The 21224-nt window shown below is 39.1% G+C and overlaps 1 protein-coding gene across 1 annotated transcript in view; it reads right to left on the bottom strand.

The window, feature by feature from the left end:
* The window catches only part of COLEC12 (collectin sub-family member 12), a 294512-nt gene that overhangs the window by 43725 nt on the left and 229563 nt on the right, over positions 1 to 21224 (bottom strand). Inside the window, exons 6-7 of the mRNA XM_006867297.1 lie at positions 4497 to 4595; positions 2370 to 3416 (exon numbers count right to left, since the gene is read on the bottom strand). Coding sequence (XP_006867359.1) covers positions 2370 to 3416; positions 4497 to 4595 — 1146 coding nt within the window. The remainder of the gene's footprint in view (positions 1 to 2369; positions 3417 to 4496; positions 4596 to 21224) is intronic.

Here is a 21224-nt window from a genome sequence, read left to right as displayed (position 1 = left end):
ACTTGATGGCACCTGACAACAACAAGTCAAAGATAACCTTAGCTTCCTTGGCACACACATTTACTTACTTACAGTTGACAAAACCCACATGCTTTTCATGCCTCCTCTCTTTAAACCATGTCTTCCCATCTATGTTTATCTGTTCAGGCTTTTCAAATGAAGAGCACAATTTTAAAGGTGTTCCCTCTCTATTTCATCTTGTTGGCCTCTCTTTACTATTCTTGCCTCTCCAGATCATTTTGGATTATGATTGTATCATCCATTAGCAATTCCATGTTAAGTGAATATTGGACTGTCAAGCCATCCATATCCTGAGCCTAGTCAGTGGAAACGCTTTTGAAAAGGCTAGGTCAAGGACAGGGCCCTGTCACTTGCATCCAGACCTGGCTCCAGGATCACAGGCATGTACTACCACTCTGGATATTTGGCCTGTCTACTAAAGTGTCACACACACTCTAGAGTGATCCCCAATGACTCCTGCCCTTGTATAATCCTTTCCCCTTGAATGTGTCTGAAATCTGTGATTTGCTTCTAAACAACAATGTGTCAGAGAATGGAATGTCATCCCGTGATAATATAAGAAACCAGCCTGGAGTGAGAGAGACTCCTTTGCTGGCTTTGAAAACGTAAGTGGAAATGTTGTCATATGACCACTTGACAACTGTGGGTGGCCTCCAGGAACTGAGGGTAGTCTCCAGAAGAGAGCTAGAGAGAAAACATTCTTACAGCCATAAATAGATGAATTCTGCCAATGATCCAAGGAAACTGGGAAATGACTCTCTCCCTAGTGAAGGCTCTGGTCAGACCACAGCACCAGTCCAATATCTACAACTTTGAGACCCTGAACAGAGGATGCAGCCAAGTCATGCCCAGACTCCTGTCCAGAAGAAACTGTGAGACAGTAATTAGGTGTCTGAAGCTGTTAAATTTGTATTAATTTATAGGGAAAAACAGAAAAAACGAATACAACCAATAAATCTAACTATTCTATGATCCAGCACTTTTGTCCCTATCTTTGTGTAAGGCTGTCACTGACAAGTGTCTTGATGAAATCTAAGGGTGACTTTTCATTCTTCCACTTTAACCAACCTGGTGATTCTGCTAAAGTCAGGAAATCAGAATGTGTTCACCTGATTTATTCTCAGTAAACTCATTTTAATGATTGATGCTTTCCTACTTTCCAGAATGCTTACAAATTATCCTTAAAGAAAAAAATCAAAAAACTATTCTCAGATCTTTCTTGGACTTGAAGATAATTTCCCCATTCAGGGTCATTATGAGTTTAAACTGACCCAATGGCATTTAACAACAATAAAATATAGTTTGCAGAATCTAACTACATCCCCTTTATGAAAATCAGGATTGCATTTGTTTATATCTAATTCTCAGATGACCTAATTTTTTCTTGATTTTAAGTTACCTGGCAGCAAGAACCACCTATTCTCCTTTGTATGCTCCACAGTGCTGAGCACAGCGTCTTAAACAGATTAATTGCAACTTAAAAGCTCTGAGAATAATTTATGATGGTAAAATACTATTAGTATATGAGTGCTGCTGCAAATCTCCAGAGAGACTTAATCTGATCCAAGAGCTTTCAATTGACATGAATGATCAGGATAAGAGTAAGGTCAGATTTTCTTTACAGGTCATGTTGCTTCCCAATCCTCTCTGGCCTTACAGGTTACTGTGCTGGCCAACCACATGCCTGCTTATGACAACTGGAAACAGGAATCCCTTAATGGTAACTTTATGATCTAAAAGAATTAGTTGAGCTTCCAAAGTAGCCTGATTTATAGTGCCATTGTAATAGCTTAGAGCCTGAGGAAATCCAAACTGATCAGTCCTTCATTCAGTAGAAAGTTATTGTAGCACCTTTGAGAAATATCAAACATTCTTAGTTAGTCCTCTCTTCAAGAAGCAGAGTTTAATTCCCCTCTCCTTAATAACATACTGAAATATGGTGAAAGTGATGGTGTGTGACTTCCAAGGCTAGGTCATAAAAGGTATTCTCTCCCCGCTAGCTCTCTGGGATCACTTGCTCTGGAGACAGCCAGTTGTTGTGTTGTGAGGACACTCATATGATTCCACACAATGAAGAGCTGACGACTCTTGCCAATAGCCAAGGAGTGGAAAAATGTCTGCCAACAGTCACGTGAATTAATCAATCATCTTAGAGGAAGATCCTCTAGCCCCAGTCAGAACTTCATATGACTGCAGCCATGAATGATATCTTAGCTGTACACTCATGAGAGATACTGAGTCAGAGTCACAGAGAAACTATAATAAATTGTTGTCTTAAGTTACCAAATCTTAAGGAAATTTGTTATGTAGCAGTAAATAGTGAAGACAAGGCCAGAATTTTCACTTACCTTGTAGGATTGTAAAATTCTTGATAAGCTGACCATGCTTGGAGTCTACCAGCTTCATTTCTTCCATAATCACTGATAAGTTGGCCACTTCAGTGTCTAACCTTGACCTCATCATATCTTGTTGCATCCTGAGAGAAACAGAATCCAAACGAATGTTGGCCAGTGTATTATTCAAGAAGGTCAGATCATCTGTGTGTTTGGTTAGGGTATCTGTGCAAGTGGTCCTGACTTCATTCAGGTTGCTGGTCAGTGTCCGCAGGTGGTGGGCTGTGTAACTAATGTTACTAATAATGTTCACAATATCCGTCTCAAAGAGCTGGAAGCGCTCCTCCAGTTGGTTGAACTTGATGGCTGTCCTGTTCTCGGCATCCTTGTGTGTATCCTGAAGGTCTTTTAGGTTCTGCTCATTGGCTTGTGATACAGTGGTGATGTTGTCCATCTGACCTGTGAATGAGTTGAGCTGACTGTTCATGTCCTCCAGGGTGTCATTGTTAGCTTTGGCCAAGGCAGAATTGTTGGCAGCCAGAGTCTGCAAGCTTTGCACTTTCTCCTTCAGCCAGTCAGTGTCCTTCTTAGCTTGAAAGAAAACCTGCTGCAAATTTTGGAAGTCATTCTTGATGCGCTGGATAGCTTGGCTGGTGTCATCCACAGACCGCTGCAGATTAGAGATCAGGTTTCTCTGCTGCACCTGGGTAAGGTTCAGGTTGTTGAGGTTCATAATGACTACGTTATGAGAATACATTTGGTTCTGAAGATTGCCTTGGAGCACGCTGGTATCTTGTTGCAGATTAGTGACGTAACCATTATATGCCTGCAGGGTTTTGTTTACAGTGGTTATGAGGAAAGAGTTATTCTCCAAAGTTTCTTTCAGTTGACTCTGCCTATCCACGAGTGCATCCCCACTTGCCTGTAACTTCTCCAACGTATCTTTGTTCTTGCTAGTTTTTTCGGTAATCTCATGAAGTTGCTGACGTATATCCAGAATGTCTGATCTGAAGGTAGAGAGCTCTGAGTTGGTGCTTATAGCTTTCTTTCCAGTTTGGTCCCCTGAAATAAGAAATGCTTTTTACTTACAATGGTGGTATGGGGATGTATTTAGGTGATGTCAAAGATTACAAAGAGACTTAACTGGTATGTGCAATATAAAATTTATGGCATTGTGCAAGCTACTAAGAATTAGTAAAATCCATTATGCCTATTATACTTGGTTCTGATGCTGTAGGATAAGTACAAGACTGCTAACCACAAAGCCAGTGGTTCAAACCCACTAGCTGCTCCTTGTAAACCCTATACAAGGTTGCAATGAGTAAGAAGAGACTTGATGGCACTTTAACAACAAAAATGACAATTATACTTGGTTCTAGGGCATCAGAAAGGGTACTCTGCACAAGGAATGCCAAATTTGGATAAATGCCTTTCTTAAAGGAGGAGAGTTTTCCTTGTTTTGAGCCTCCGGTCACAATGACAAAAGGAAATAATCCATTGCCTTTTCAGTTTACCAACATTTTTCTTCATATTCTTTTCAATGAAAACAAATCCCGAGGAAGAGAATAGGATGGAAACTTTTTTAAAAATGTAGGATAGGAATTTCTATAATTCTTCCACGCAATTTAAATTTTAAATAGGAATTTACTGACAATTTTTATAAAACAGTTTTAAATAAGGTATATCTGTAATACTTTTACATCAGACTGCTCTTCAGATTTTATTTGACAAACAGTTTTATTGTGGGGATCAACTCCAAAATTGGTTTTTAACTTTAAAAATCTTTGACTTAAATCACAAGGAAACACTCAGCACGTTAACTCAAAAATTTAATATCCTTTTGGGTTTATATGGGTTTATGTTGTTGTTGTTAAGTGATGTTGAATTGGTTCAGACTCACAGCAACCCTGTATAGTATTTCCAAGGCTTTAAATCTTTGTAGCAACAGAAAGCCTCATCTTTCTCCCATGGAGCACCTGGCAGGCTCAGACAGCAGACCTTGTGGTTTATAATCCAATGCTTACTGTATGGAGCCACCATTCTCCCCCATGAGTTTATAGCAATGCCATTTTAAAAAGCTGGGGATTGATGCAAAGTAGGGCTAGGGCATTCAACTTAATGGTTCACTCCATTGTAGATTACCTAATTTTTTCAGGTCACTTTCCACAGCTGTGAGTTTATCGTCATAGGTTTGGCGAGAGGTCTCCAGGCCACCTGTAACATTGTCCATTTTCTCTACGACTGAAATTCAGAAAACAATGCATTAATACACATACCTGTTCAAAGATCTTGTTTTCAGTTTCAAGATGAGCAATTTATTTTATGACAAAATAAAAGAAACACATTGAGATGAAAATATAATTGGAATGATAAAGGGAAAATAACACACTTGCCACAAAACCCAGTGGGTGTTTATTTGGTGGAGAACTGTATGCTCTTAACTATCTTGTTTTGTTGAGTGCTGTCAAGTCGATTCCGACCCATAGCGGCCCTATGTAGGGTTTCTGAGGAGCAGCTGGTGAGTTTGAACCACTCATCTTGCAGTTCAAAGTGACAATGCAGTCCAGTGCATTAACCTGCAGTGCCGCACAGAATTTGGTAATACCTTGGATGTTTTTGAAATGGTAACTTTTTTTTTTTAATGTATTATGCTGTTGTTGTTAAATACCATTGAGTCAGTTCTGACTCATAGAGATCCTGTTTCGAGTTTCCATGGAATGATTGGTGGGTTTGAACTGCCAACCTTGCATTTAGTAGCCCAGTGTTTATCCTACAGTGCCACACCATAACAAACTCCTCAGTCTGTACTCTTTTCTATTATGTCTCAGCATCACTAATGTTCCTGGTAGGTAGGATTCATTTACCTGGATGGAGATTCCATGGCCAGGAGCACCCAGCTGGTCTACACTAAAAGCAATAGAGGGGACTCAGAGGCAAGTGTCTGCCATTCTGTATCATGAGTTCTACCACTGAGCCCCCAAACTTGCTTCTCTTTAGTAACAACTGAATTTTTAATTTATCAAGTTCCAAGAATTGTCTGAATGGTGTTTGTTTGTTTTTTTAAATGACCTACCAAGAATATTTTTTAGCATTTTCTTGATTGTCCATGGTAGGGAATGTTAGTGACATAGATTAAATAAAAGCTGCTGTTGCTATGTTCTCAGAGACAATAACCCTCTATTGCTAAACATTCAAGCTAATCATTCTAAAATACCTAGGAAGGGTGGCTTTTGCCACAAGTGACTCCCAGGTGAGCCAACTTCTAGAGGCTTAGGGTGAAGTTTGTACTTGACATAAATGAATCTTTTTTTTTTAAAAAAATAATGCCTTTTTAAAAGAGCACAGTCATATTCTGCATAGTAACTGTGAGTTTAATAGATCCAATATATTTGACTCATATTCTGCCCAAACATAACTGTGTGAGAAGATTCTCGTGGCTCCTATTAGGAAGAAGGAGGAGGTTCCTATGTGTTTGTGTGACCTGAAGTAAACCGGCTCAGTGGATTTGGCACATTCCCTGGAGAAAGCTTACCACACTTTCCCTCAAACTTTTATTTCCTGACCATCATGGAATATGTGCATAGCACCAAATGCTCTTTCTCTCCATGAGCCATTCCATGTATTCTTCCTTCTGTCTAGAATGTTCTTCTCTGCACTTTTCACCAAGCTAACTCCTATTTTCATCTCAAGATGCAGCTCTTCGCTTTCTTCTTTGGGAATCTTTGCTGAGGTGCATTGCCACAGAATTCTCTTAGCAAGTAATCCTTTCCTTATTACAGGCCTTACTTACTGCATGGTACTATCAATGGCCTGTTCAGTTGTTTTTAGCTGCTGTCTGTCAAGTTGGCCCCCATCCCATAGGTAACCCATGAAAGGAACAAAACGAGGCCTAGGCCTGTCATTCCCATGATCAGTTGCAGATAAGACCATTATAAACCACAGGGGTTTCATTGGCTTATTTCCATAAGTAGATTGCCAGGTATTTCTTTCTAATCTTAGTCTGGAAGTTCCATTGAAACCTGTCTAATAGCAACATGCAAACTTCCATTGACAGATGGGTACATGGGATGCACGGGCCAGGAAGAAAATCTGGGTCTACCTCATGGAAGGCAAGAATTCTACTACTGGCTCACCCTTTCTTCTTTAAGTGCAGGGAAATGGTTATTCCCAGTTTTATTCCCAGTTCTTTGTTCAGTGTGTAGCACTTAGTAAGTTCTCAATAAATATTTGAATAAATGGATAAATGAGGACAGCCTGCTGAGGTCTCTGAAAAATTGGCTGAATTAGAGATCATACAAACAAACATACTAACCACCCAACCCAGAGTAGCCTAAGCACTGGCATTGAGTATGAGATTAGTTGAATAGTAATTGTTTTAAAAATTACTACATAGAAAGAGAAATATAGTTATAATCAACTCCACATTACAGCTGTTTGGAAGGCATGCATACCCTAGGTCCCTAGAAATCCTGAAGAAAAAAAATGGTTCATTGCATTTTAGCAAAGCTAAATTTCTAAAAGCTAAAATATGGAATGTTTACAAGTTTAGGTTCAGTTTTGATCCTCAAATCCAAACACATGCCTCAGTCTGTCCTCAAACCACACACGCAGGATCTTAAGTCCTGCCCTTTTTTCCTGGAAGCCAAAGGAACCTCTAAATATGCTGACAGTCCTTTTCTACCCTCCCTCATTTTTATCCCATTTTGGTTTCAAAAAAATACAGAACTATTGTGGACAGACAATTCAGGTTTCCTTACAGTAAAAGGAATAAGTGCATGTGTTTTAAAACTAAAGCACAGCATAACGAAACAACAACTGTTAGCTTTCTCTTTCATGTAGTAAGGAAACTCATGATTTGCCCTGTCCTTAAGGGCTAATGAACTAGCTCCAAGCACTGGGGCATGTGTGTCTACATTTTAAAATAGGATTGTGGCGTGAAGTACCAAATGTAAAGAGTTGCAAAGATGGCAGCTTGCCTACTATGCACAAACAGGATTGAGATCCAGAACTAAGACTCGTGGCGCAGCACACAGAATTTTTGTTGGTCCTTACTCTTATTAATGTAAGTCCTCAGTCAGGAAATAGTGGCTGTGCCATCTTCTCCTGCCCTGGTAACACCCAGTCTATAAATGTAGGCTAGTTTGTAGATCATTCTCACATGGGCGAAAAACTAAGATAAATCCCAGAAGGATTACTAACAGTCTGCCTTTCATGGGCTGCCTCTTATTGGGAACCATCTGCTATTTTTTTCTATTGAATAAAATATATTTATAACACAACAGTTGCCATTTCAACCATTTTGTGCACAACTTTGTGGCATTAATTACATTCATCATGTTGCACATTTATCACCACTATCTGTTTCCAAATTTTCTCATCACCCTTCATAGAAACTCAGTGACCCTTCAACAATATTGCATTCTTTCCTCCTCTCTCCAGTCCCTATTAAACTTTAGTCTCGGGGCATTTAATAATTCTATTTTTTATGTGGAATCATATATTTGTCCTTTTGGGCCTGTCTATAATTTCACTCAGCATAATGTGTTCCAGGTTCATTCCAGTTGTAGAATGGACCAGAACTTCACTTCCCTGTGGCTGAGTAACAGCGCACTGTCGTGCATAGTTGTTGTTGTTATGAGTCGGTTCCAACTCATAGTGACCCTGTACAGGGTTTCCAAGGCTGTAAATCTTTACGAGCATAGAAAGTCTCATCTTTCTCCCACAGAACAGCTGGTAGTTTCCAACTGCTAACCTTGCGGTTCACAGCCCGATTTATAACCACTACGCTACCAGAGCTCCTTGTCGTACATAGTACATTTTGTTTATTTATTTATCTGTTAATGGATACTTGTGTTATTTCCACTTCTTAGCAATGACTATTTCTGTATGGAACTGTTTCTTGGCAGAAGTTTTCTTCAGAATAGTGGTACTTCAGGATTATATTTTAAGAGTTATCCTTCTTCAAATACTCAAAGTTTAATTATCTTGGGTAATCTGGCAATAATATTTTTACTAGAAAAGTATGTTTGTTTCATTTCTTGGTCTAGGTCACTAACTTTTTCTTCCCTTGTCTTAATTCTACCCACCTGCTGAGGCCCACTCTAAGCCTCTCCATCCCATTAACTGAGCTTTTCCTGATGATTTGATTCTGTATCACATCTACTGAAACTTTAATGGAATAATAATGATGATGATGATAGCCTCTAGGCATTGAGTGCCTATCCTTGCATGGTGTATGGGACCATCCTTGTAATTAATCTTTACAGATGAAGAAACTGAGCTTCAGAGATATCCAGTCACTTGCCTTAAGTCACACAGCTTGTAAGTGACTAAGTTGGGATATCAGTCTAGGAGATTTGACTTCAAACTCTTTCCAGAATACCACACTGTGTCTAAATCTGTTTTCCTCCAAATAAAACTTACTTGAGGGGACTTCTCTCTACAGTCATCACCAGATGTGAATTTATTGCTAGTTACTAAGGATACAGAGTGATGCTGGGTATGACCTTGTCCCTGGAAGACAGGGATCAAAAACAGAGCCCAGAGCTCCTGCCTGGTGCTCACAGGCATTAGTACTAGATGGACCATGCACTGAGCGACAAATACAACCCATCCTTCATAGCTGGGACTTCTCATTAATATCAATTGCCCAACCCTGGAATTCAATAAGAGCATTTCTGCTTTAAACACTATTCCAGGTTTTATTAACAAAACCATGTCCTCTATGTTCATCCATGTTATGAAATGCTTCATGGATTCTTCACTATTCTTTAACGTTGCATGTACCGTATCTGGTTCTAAGACAGTATCCTGGTGGATACTAACAAGATCTAGTTAGTGTGACATGATACATACTTCAAAGTGTGCATTCTGGATGGGGCAAATGGTTAATCCATTGGGCTGCTAACTAAGAGATAAGAAGTTCAAGTCCACTCAGAGACACCTCAGACAGTTTGGCAATCTACTTCCAAAAAAAAACAGCCATTCAAACCTGATGGAACTCAGTTCTACTCTAACGGAGTCTCCATGAGCCAGAATCAACTTGATGATCACTGTTTTTTTTGCTTTTGTCCCAAAGCCTATGTACCAAGTTGACACTGACACTCTGGCAGACATTCTATGAGTTAAAAATGCCGAATTAAAAGAGATTCTTACTGAGAAAAATTGGGATTTCTGTGTATCTTCTTTATCCTAATTGCTTTAAGAGTTCTTGCTGGACAGGAAAGTTGAGTAGGATTTTCCTTCTTAAAGAATGTTCAATAGGAAACAAGATCCATTGGACTTTGGTGACGGATCGTGCCATGGGAACTCTATTACCTAGTGAGTAATAAAACACCCAGGGCCAAGTATGCATGGAGCAGCACCTGCCCAAGAACATGCTTTCTGCAAAGCTGTTGATGTACCTCCTGTCATGGCCACTGTACAACCGTTGTCTGGGTGATTAAGTAATTCTCTGACTTGCTCAGCAAAAATTTCCTGGAAGGAACTTAGTTCCAGCTTAACTTGTAACTGAGTAAGAGACATAAAAGGAGAAGTAGGCAACAGTTCTGTGGAAAACAGTATGGAGTTGCCTTTGTTATCTGTGAAAAAGAAAGGCATTTCTACTTCATTTCCTTTAAACTTCTCTTTCAGAGAAGCTTCTTACTGTATTTTTTCATAGTTTTTTTTTCTTTCCTTTTAATGCAGAGAGTGTTCTCTAGACTTCAAAGGGAGATGCGAAGGGAGAACTGGGTCTTATCTTTCTGCTTCTTTAAGTTTTGGGTCAATAGGATCTTATCAACAGAAAGAGGACTCACTATAGAAGACAAAACCACATCTGGAAAAGATCTACCTCTTTTTAGTTCATTAAGGCTGTGTTGGAACACAAAATTGTATTTTGCATTATCTTCTTTTTATCAGTAGTGGTCAGAAGGATGGGTGCCTGGGGGCGAGAAAAGAGGAGCCAGGAAGTCATCCTGCCTCCACTGTACTTGATATCCCTCCAGATTATACCAACAGAGGAGGCCAATCCAATCACTGGAGTTTAGATTCCTAGGTAGGACTTTGTTGTTGTTAGGTGCTGTTGAGTTGGTTCTAACTCAGTGACCCTGTGTATAACAGAAGGCCAGTACAACACTGCCCAGTCCAGGCACCATTCTCACAATTGCTGTTATGTCCAAGTCCATTGCTACTCTGTGCCATCCATCTTTTTCGCATATGAGGCAATTTTCAATCGTGTCATATGCGTGTGAAAGTTGGACAGTGAATAAGGAAGACTGGAAAAGAACAGATGCATTTGAATTACGGTTTTGGAGGAGAAAATTGAAAATACTAAGGACTGCCAAAAGAACAAACAAATCTGTGTTGGAAGAATTACAGCTAGAATGTTCCTTACAATCCAGGATGGTGAGATTTCACGTCTCATACTTTGGACATATTGTCAGGAGGGACCAGTCCCTGGAGAAGGACATCATGCTTGGTAAAGGGGAGGGTCAGCGATGAGGTAGGACTTTGAGTGGCAGCAATCCCCAAAGTGCAGATCAGTTTAAAGGTCGCTAGGCATCAACCAATTGCCTTCACAGAAGTCAATCGAATCCACAATCCATCCATCCTCCCATTAATTCACTCAGTAAACTTTGTTGGGCACTTGCTAAGTACTGTGAGGTTATGTGCTAATAGAAGGCATCATAAATAAATGATAGTCTCTTATCCACAGAAGCTTAATAGTTAGTGGGTGAGCCTGCTGGTCATAACGGAACAACATGAAAGGGGCAAGGGAAGACACAGAGGACAACTAACACAACTCGCAAGCGCTTCCTATAGGATATGAGTCTATGTGGGACAGGAAAGGCAAGAAAAAGTCATTTAAGTGGAGAGCAGAGAAAAGGTGCTCCTCACAAATGGACCAGTGACATGTCAGAGCTGGACATACAAAACATGTCAGAGCTGGAAAGCACTTTCCAATATTAAAAAAAGAGGAGGAAATATCTGTACCTTGAAAACAAATAAGAAACTCCAAAATGGAAAAATGAAAACAAACCACTCTTTCCTTTGCATCTTTCGGTATGATTCTGAAGGCACAAAGATGCTATACATTTCCTAGCAGAGGTGAAAATTACAAAACATATATAGTGGTTTTCAAATCATTCTTGCCTCTCTCAGTACTAAGTACTGACTTTCATGTTGAATCCTAAAGGTACTTACTAAATGGTGGTTTGATTATGAGTTTCCCCTGCATATCAGCTCACTAGAAAAAGTCACGGAGAAGTGTGTAATGATTTAAGCAGTCTAGTAAAAGAAAGAGAGCCAATCGGAATGACCTGGGACTTAGAAAACCCTCCTGTTCCTCACTGAGCTCCCATTCCTATGTTTGGTGCAGCCCTGACCATGATTAAACAGCCTTACTGAATCAATGACTCTTTTTATTGCTTCATCTAAAAACATAAGAGACTCTAGGTTAAATTTACCCTTCACAAATGGGTAAATGGACAAGATAATCTGGTACCTTTCCAAGTTTCCACTGCCCAAATTTAGCAGTTAACACATTATTTTCCATGTTTATGTCTTTAGAGGGAAGACTAAAGAGCCTTGAGTCCACTGAGTCTTTTTAACATGTTTTGATATTCATAGGTTGATGCTGTTATTGTAGTATGCTGTCATGTTGACCGATACAGGGTTTCTAAGGCTATAAATCTTTATAGAGCAGAAAGCCTCATCCTTCTCCCATGGAGCAGAAGGTGGCTTTGAAATACTAACCTGTGGTTAGCAGCCCAATGCATAAGCCATTACACATCCAGCTGTATAAATACAATTGTGAAAAAGAAAGGGTCAGAGGAATAGATCTACTATCTCAGGGACCAACTTTAAGACTGGTGGTTCAGTTACAACATTTTCACTCTCCCAATCACCTTGAAAAAGTGACATAATTACTGCTCTTTGACAGTAAAAATTAGAACTTTTTCAAGGGAGAGGGCTTAGTATGATGTCTAGCACACTAGCAAGCACTTAGTAAATATTCATAATTTAATACAAGTGGCAGAATCAAACTTGAACCGACTGGCTCCAACACCCATCCTCAGGAAACCAGTAAATATGAGCTAAGTGTTTGCAAGGAGAAGTGTGGGAGGAATAAGAAATTAGAGAGAATTCATTTTGAATCTTTCTCTTCCTAAACCAAGTCTGTGGGTCAAGAAACAGTGAAAGGAACGTGTATGAATTCTCCACTGTTAATCTGTCAGTTCTTAGGGAAGGCAGCTGAGGTGGGTGCTGAGTGAAGGTTCTGAAGTTCAGCAGACTCCACATTTGCCTCTGTGCTGAAACTAGACAGGCCATTTCTGTTTTACATGTCTGACAGGAAGGTTTGCATGGTTGATTTCTATAAAAGGGTTTATGTAGTCTATGATTCTGAATCATGACACCTTTTTCTACCTGTGGTCTTTGGAAGGGAAGCAGGGGGAGGGGGAAACAACTCTATCTGAATGTCTGGAGGATTGAGGCAAAAATCGTTTCATTTACCCTAACACCAGACAAGTTGAAAGAAGGCCAAATGTCCTATACAATGTATTTAAAATGGCTGCACTGCCTCTGTGTTTCATTTCTAAAGGGTAATATTTTTATGGCGCTGTGTAAGCAACAGTGTCCACAGTGAATGTGTTGAAGAGAAAAAAGGGAATTAACTGGCTGGTGCCTTGGTGCAGTTGTGTCTCTGGAAATCTTGTGTTCTGCTTATCCTCTGTCAGTACAGCTTTCCTGTATGCTGACTCCAGAGTTTCCATAGGGCCTCTTTTACAGATAAGACAGAAAAAGAGAGGAAGTGGGAGTAGCTGGAAACAGGTAGGAAAAATAAACAAAGAAGAAAAATCATTACAACTCCTAACAACAACAAAAACCAAACCAGTTTGGAATGAGTTGATTCGGACTCATGTGTATCAGGATAGAACCATGCTCCATGATTTTCAGTGGCTGATGTTTTAGAACTGGGTCGCCAGGTCTTGTTGAGCTAAATAGGTCAACTGTTTACACCATCCAGGGACTCTCTTACTCTCATATTTGTCGTTGATGAGATGATTCCAACTCATGCCAACCGTAAATATACAGAGTAAAACAGCTTCATAGGGTTTTCAAGGTTGTGATTACTGGAAGCAGACTGTTAGGTTTACTTCCAAAGTGTCACTTGCTGGGTTTGAACTACCAACTTTTTTTCTTTTTTTTTTTAACTTTTTATTGTGGGTTAGGTAGAAGTTTACAGAACTAGTTTTCCATTCAACAATTTATATATTTATATATATTTTGTTTCATGACATTGGTTGAAATCCAATGTAACAGAACTCTTCCCACTTCCTCTAAATGTTCTCTGTTTCCATTCATCCTTCTTTTCTCCTCCTTCCTGCTTTCTGAACTTTGTGTTTGGTCAAATGCTGTCCTTTTGGTTTCATATGGTTAATCGTTCTGCGGAGCTCACTCCTCTCTGATGTTCACTTGGTAAGCCTATAGTTTAACTGAAAGTAAATTTCTGGGATGGGTTCAGTTCCAGGCCTGAAGGGTGTATGAGGATGGTAGTCTCAGGCGTTCTACCAGTCTGATTTTGAATTTTTTCTACAAGTTTTCACCTCACACTCTGTCCAGACCCATATATTGTGATCCTGATCAGAATTATTGGTGGTTGTAGCCAGGTACCATCTATTCTTTCTGGTCTCAGGGTCATCATGGAAGTTGTGGTTCACATGGTCCATTAGTCCTTTGGACAAATTTTTTCTTTGAGTCTTTGATTTTCTTCTCTCTTCTTTGCATCAAATGGAAAAAGACCAATAATTGCATTTTTAATGGTTGTTGGCATGCTTTTTAGACCTTAGTCACCATTCTCCAAAGTAGGAAGGATGCAGTGCATTGTCTTTATGGACTCTGTTATGCCAGTTGACTCAGATGTCCCCTAATACTGTGCTCCTATGCCTCAAAGCCTGGTGACTTATTCCCTCAAGGTGTTTGGTTATGGCTAAGAAATGTTCAAAACTTTATGCCTGCATACTCTACTATATCTATGAATGTATTTGCAGCATATACAGAAATAATCTCTTCCATGTGGTGCCGTAAGATAAGCACTTTACCTCAAGGTCAGTTTGAACTGCAAAGTCGGCAGTTCAAACTCACCAACCATGCCTCAGAAACCCTATACAGGGTCGTTATGATTCGGAGCAGACTCGACAGCACTTAACAACAACAAATACTTATACATACTTGTGGGTATATATCCATTTGACTTCCCACATTTGTTCAGCTTGCAAGTCTGCCTATGTATTTACTTGTAGATAATGGTTTGCTATTACTATTATTGCAGAATTGTATATATTATAGTAATTACCCCTCTGTTGTCTTTTATTGTCGTGCAACTCCAAGTGTCTTCCTTTGCCTTGGTCATGTTGAGCTGACTTTCCCCTTATTGTATACTGCATTTCCCTACACTTAAGTTGGACTCCTGATGTGGCACTGTAGGATCAGCACTAGACTGTAAACCACAAGGTTGGCAGTTCACATCCTCCAGCTGCTCCTCAGAAACCCTACACAGGGCCACTTATGAATTGGAACTGACTCGATGGCACTTAACAACAACACCCAAGTTAATAGTCTTCTATTCTCTTGTTAGTGATTGTGCCTCTCATCCCCAGCAACAATCAAAGAATGTTTCCTTCTGTGAGTAAACTTTTTCTTAACTTTCTATAATAATGGTTGTTGTTGTTAAGTGCCGTCGAGTCGGTTCCGACCCATGGCGACCCTGTACAGGGTTTCCGAGGGTGTAAATCTTTATGGGAGTAGAAAGCCTGATCTTTCTCCCGCGAAGCAGTTGGTAGTTTCGAACCGCTGACCTTAAGGTTTGCAGCCCGATTCGTAACCACTACGCTACCAGAGCTTGTATTTGTCCTATTGTGATTGGCTTATTTCATTCAACATATCTGACAAGAAACAAATCTCTAAAATTTATAGAAAACTTGAACACCTCAAACAACAAAAAGATAATTTAAAAATGGGCAGAGGATATAAACAGATACTTCACCAAAGAAGATCTAGTTTCATTCAGGTTATGAAATGTTTCATGGAGTCTTTATTATTCTTTAACTTTGTATAGTATGCCATTGTGTGTATGTACCAGTTTGCTTACACCATCTGTTGATGGACATTTAGGTTGTTTCCATATTTTGCAATTGTGAATATGCTGTGATGAACATGGGTGTGTATATGTCTATTTGAGTTCAGGCTTTTATTTCTCCAGGATACATACATAGTAGTGGGATTGCTGAATCATATGGTATTCCTATTTTCAATGTTTAAAGGAAGCACCATTCCATTTTTCACAGTGGTAGTAACCATTTTACAGTCTCACCACAGTATATGAGAGTTCCAATCTCTCTACAACCTCTCCAGCATTTGTTTTCTGTTTTTGAACTTTGTTATTATTGATTGGGTAAAATGATAACTCTTTGTTTTGATTTGCATCTCTCTAATTGCTAATGACCATGGGTACTTCTCCATGTGTTTGTTGGCTATAGCAATATCTTCTTTGGTGAAGTATCTGTTTATATCCTCTGCCCATTTTTAAATTAACTTTTTGTTGTTGAGGTATTGAAGTTTTCTATAAATTTTAGAGATTCGTCTCTTGTCAGATATGCTGTTGTCAAAAATTTCCCCCTAACCTCTTGGTTCTCTTTTCACTCTTTTGGTGAATTCTTTTGATACGCATAAAGTATTTAAGTTTTACAAGGTACCAGTATCTACTCTGGTAGCGTAGTGGTTACGAATCGGGCTGCGAACCTTAGGGTCAGCGGTTCGAAACTACCAGCCGCTCCGCGGGAGAAAGATGAGGCTTTCTACTCCCGTAAAGATTTACACCCTCGGAAACCCTATACAGGGTCGCTATGGGTCGGACCCGACTTGATGGCACTTAACAACAACAACAGTATCTACTTTATCTTCTGTCTGTAGATTTTTAGTTATGTTTGATAGACATTTACACCATAATGTAGGGCCTCGAAGTTTGTTCCTAATTTTTCTTTAATGTGCTCTATAGTTTTAGGTTTTGCATGTAGGTTTTTGGTCCAACTTGAAGTAGTTTTTACATATGGTGTGAGGTTTGGATCCTGTTCATCTTTCTGCAAATAGATATCCAGTTTTGCCAGCACTATTTATTTGTCAAAGACCTCTTCCTCATTCAATAAATTTCTACCATTGTTAAAGTTCACCATGTCTAAAGGTGGATGGATTTATTTCTGGGTTTTCAATTCTATTCCATTGGTGTGTCTGTTGTTATACCAGCATCATGCTGTTTCAATTACTGTGACTGTATTGTAGGTTTAAGACTGAGTAGTGTGAGGCCTCCTACTTTGTTTTGCTTCTTTAGTAGTTGCCATTGAATTGATTCTGACTCATGGTAACTTCATGTGTGTCATGTGTTATCTGGTGTCACTTTCATTTCCATATAAAGCTGGTGATTAGTTTATTCATCTCTTTAAAGAATGATGATGAAATCTGGATTGATATTGCATTGTATTTGTAGATCACTACAGGAAGTCCTGGCATGGCATGATAGGCTAAAGCACTGGACTTCAAGGTTGGTTTGAACCTACAAGTTGGAAGTTCAAACTTACCAGCTGCTCCTCTGAAACCCTATACAAGGTTGCTATGAGTTGGAACTGACTTGATGACATTTAACAACAAGAGCATGAGTATTATGACATTGTTACAATGTTAAGTCTTCCTATTCATGAACATGGTATATTCTTCCATTTATGCAGGTCTCTTCTAATTTTTTTTTTTTTTCTAGTGATGCTCTGTAGTTTTCTTTGTCTAAATCTTTTGTATCTCTGGTTAGCTTTACTCCTAAGTGTATTCCATGTTTTGGTAAATGGAATTGTTTTCCTATAAAGATCAGATCCCTAAACTATTAAGAATGGTTTGGGGGTGACATCTGACCTCCTCTAAATTCACCACAGGGTAAGAAGAGGAAACTCAGTATTATCCCAAAACCAAGTCCCATGAGACTGAAGTCAGAAATACCTCCATCCTCCAAACTTCTTTACCTTGTTCTAATACCAACCATCCTTTTCACAGCATTCTACTTCTCAGCTGGGTTTGATAATTCATTGCAATAGCCACACAAACCACACAAACAATATTCACAATTATGGAGTTTAGTAGGGACGTTAACAGGCTACAATGCAAAACTGAAATGTTCAGGATACAGTTGTTTGGTCAGGACAGCCTCTGCTTTGCCATGCCTGCAGGCAGGCTCTCTCTAGCCTTCAGACCCTTGGTCTGGCCTCAGCCCTACTTGGGCAACATTACAAACTTCTTTTAGGTCTGCTAATAAATGCTCAAAGGGCACTCCACTCCACTATAAGCTTTAGCCTGAAAGGGGCTTGGTTTTGTGGGTGTGCAAACCTAGCTTGAAAGATTTAGTGCCTGGAGGCAATCCAGTCCTCAAGCAAGCTTCCTGCGCAGACAATCAGCTTTACTTGCTCCATGTGTCAGAAAGTCCACTCTTTCATGTTCTAATTTTTGTATGTTGATCTTGTACCCTGCCACTTTGTTACTCCTTCTAATGGTTTCAGTAGCATTCTTGTTGCATTTCTGGGATTGTCTGTGCATGCTGCTGTTGTTGTTAGGTGCCACTGAGTCAGCTCTGACTCATAGTGACCCTAAGCACAACAGAAGGAAACACTGCCTGGTTATGTGCCATCCACACAATTGTTATGTTTGAGTATCTTGTTGCTGTCACTGTGTCAATCCATCTCCTTAAGGTTCTTCCTCTTTTTTACTGACCCTCTACTTTACCAAACATGATGCCCTTCTCCAGGGATTGTTTCCTCCTAACAGCACGTCCAAAGTATGAAGGACAAAATCCCATGATCCTCACTTCTAAGGAACATTCTGTCTTCTTTCAAAACAGATTTGTTTGTTTTTTTGGCAGTCCATGGTATTTTTAATATTCTTTATCCACACCACAATTTAAATGCATTGATTCTTCTTCACTCTTCCTTATTCACTGTCCAGCTTTCACATGCTTCTGAGGTAATTGAAAATACCACAGCTTGGGTCAGTGGCGCATTAGTATTCACAATGACATTTTTTAAAGATGTCTTGTGCAGCAGATTTGCCTTATCTAATACATAGTTTGATTTCTTGACTGCTGCTTCCAGGAGTGTTGACGGTTGATCTGAGCAAAATGAAGTCTTTGACAACTTCAGTCTTCTTCCATTTATATGGATGTTGTGTATTGGTCCAGTGGTGAGAAATTGGTTTTCTTTACATTGAGGTGCAACCCATACGGAAGTCTGTGGTCTTTGATCTTCACCAGTATTTTAAGTCCTCTTTGCTTTCAGCAAGAAAGATTTTATCATCTGCATATCACAGGTTGTTAATGAGGCTTCCTCTAATCCTGATTCATGCTTTTCTTTGTATAATCCAGCTTCTTGGATTATTTGCTCAACATAAAGAATAAATAAATATGGTGAAAGAATGCAACACTGACACACACCTTTGCTGATTTCAAACCGTTCGTTGTTCTGTTTGAACAACTGCCTCGTGGTCTATCTACAGGTTCCTCATGAGCATAATTAAGTGTTGTGGAATACTCACTTTCCGCAATGTTGTCCATAGCTTGTCATGATCCACACAATCGAAAGGCTTTATGTAGTCAATAAAGCACAGGTAAACATCTTTCTGGTATTCTCTGCTTTCAGTCAATATTCATCTGAAGACAGCAATAATAGCCCTCATTTCACGTCCTCTTCTGAATCTGGCTTGAACCTCTGGCAGTTTCCTGTCAGTGTACTGTTGCAGCTGTTTTTGAATTATCTTTAGCAAAATTTTACTTGCATGAGATATCAGTGATATTTTCCAATTATTTCTGCATGCTGTTGGGTAACCTTTCTTTGGAATGGGCACAAATATCTTCCTATCAGTTGGTCAGACAGCTATCTTCCAAATTTCTTGACATAGACAAAAATTCTTGGAAGACAGTTACCTGGTCACCTAATTGGAAGAGATCCATGCCAAGGATATCTGACAATATTCTGGTGCTATTCATAATGTTTTCAGAATATTCAGTATTCTGATGCTACCTAACAGTGTTCCATTGCTATCCATAAAGTTTTCAGTGGCATCATTTCTATCACCAAGGCCATATTCTTCAATTACTGATTCTTCCTCTTTGCTTCCAACCTTTGCATTCCAATCACCAGTTATTACCAATACATCTTGATTGCATGTTTGCTAGATTTCAGACTGAAGAAGTTGGTAGAATTCTTCAATTTTATCCTCACTGGCTTTAGTGGTTGTTGTGTACATTTGAATCATAGTGGTATTAACTGGTCTTTCTTGTAGGTGTATGGATACTATCCTTTCACAGATAGCATTGTACTTAAGACAAATCTTGATAAACTCTTTTTGATGATGAATGTGATGTCATTCATCTTCAACTTGTCATTCCTGGCATAGTAAACCATGTGAATGTCAAAGTCAAAATGGCCTATACCAGTCCATTTCAGCATACTAATGCCTAGGATATTAATGTTTACACATTCCATTTCATTTTTGACAATTTCCAATTTTTCTAGATTCATACTTTGTACATTCCATGTTGCGATTATTAATGGATGTTTACAGCAGATTCTCTTCATTTTTAGTTGTGCCCCATCAGCATATGAAGGTCCTGAAGGCTTTACTCCATTTGCACCATCACCGTCAACTCTTACTTTGAGGAGGAAGCTCTTCCCTGGTTGCAGTTTGAGTGCCTTCGAACCTGAGGTGCTCCTCTTTCAGCACTATTTCTGGCGCTCTTCATCGTCATGTTTCCGTATTCAATATTCTGATACTGACAGTGTTCCACTGCTATTCAATTGGTTTTCAGTGATTAAATATTCCGAAGTAGTCCATCTCTCCTTCTTCCTAATCTCTCTTCCTCTGGAAGCTCAGCTGAAACCTGTCCACTGTGCGCCACCACAATATGACAAACTGACATAGATGAGTGGTGGTCTTGTTGGTTTATTTTTCTGGGTTGGTTTCTGAGTGATTCATCTTAGGTTGTTGGTTCTCTGAAGTCCCCTTATTATTTCTTGTAAGCACAGTATGTTTTTTTGTCATATATATATAAACTTTCTTAATTTCTGTTTCTCTGAAATGACCAATTTTGTTATTGTATTCGAGGGTCAATTTTCTTGGCAATTTTTTTTCATTCGGAGTTTTTGTGTGTGTATGTCATCCCATTGCCATCTTGCCTACATTGTTTCTGCTGAGAAGTCAGAGTTTAGTCTTATTGGTTCTTCTTTGTAGGGGACATTTTGTGTTTTCTGATTTGATTTCAGGATTCTTTTTGTGCTTTTTGAAAGTTTGAATATGGTATGTCTTGGTGATTTTCTTTTGCGGTCTAGCCTATATGGAGATCACTGAGCTTCTTTTATTTGGGTATCTTCTCATCTTTCATGGTATAAGGAAAGTTTTCTGCCTCATGTAAGTTATTCCTCTTAATGGTGTTCCACATCATTTTTTAGGCCTTTGTCATTTTTTTTCATTCTTTTTTCTGATTGTTCCTCTAACAAATTAGTATCAGAGAATTTGTATTCAATTTTGGTGATTTTGTCTTCCACTGATTCAATTCTATGCTTTTATTCTTCCAATGCACTATTTCTGAAATGTGAGTATTAATAGCCTAGACTTCTGTTTTCTGTTTTTGTATGGTTTCTAATTTTCGCTTTTTCAAGTTGTTTTTGTATTGTTTTCCAGAATTCTTCTAGAGTGTTGCCTCTATTTTCCTTGATTTTTTTCTTGACCTCTTTTTTAGTTTGTTGAAGGGTCCTAAATATAATTGTTTTGAATTCAGTCAATTCCACTACCATTTATTCG

The sequence above is a fragment of the Chrysochloris asiatica genome, unplaced genomic scaffold, assembly GCF_000296735.1.
Source record: "Chrysochloris asiatica unplaced genomic scaffold, ChrAsi1.0 scaffold00103, whole genome shotgun sequence".
In the NCBI taxonomy this organism is placed as follows: domain Eukaryota; kingdom Metazoa; phylum Chordata; class Mammalia; order Afrosoricida; family Chrysochloridae; genus Chrysochloris; species Chrysochloris asiatica.
Note: the sequence above shows the minus strand (reverse complement) of the source record. Positions and strands in the feature narration are given on the sequence as shown.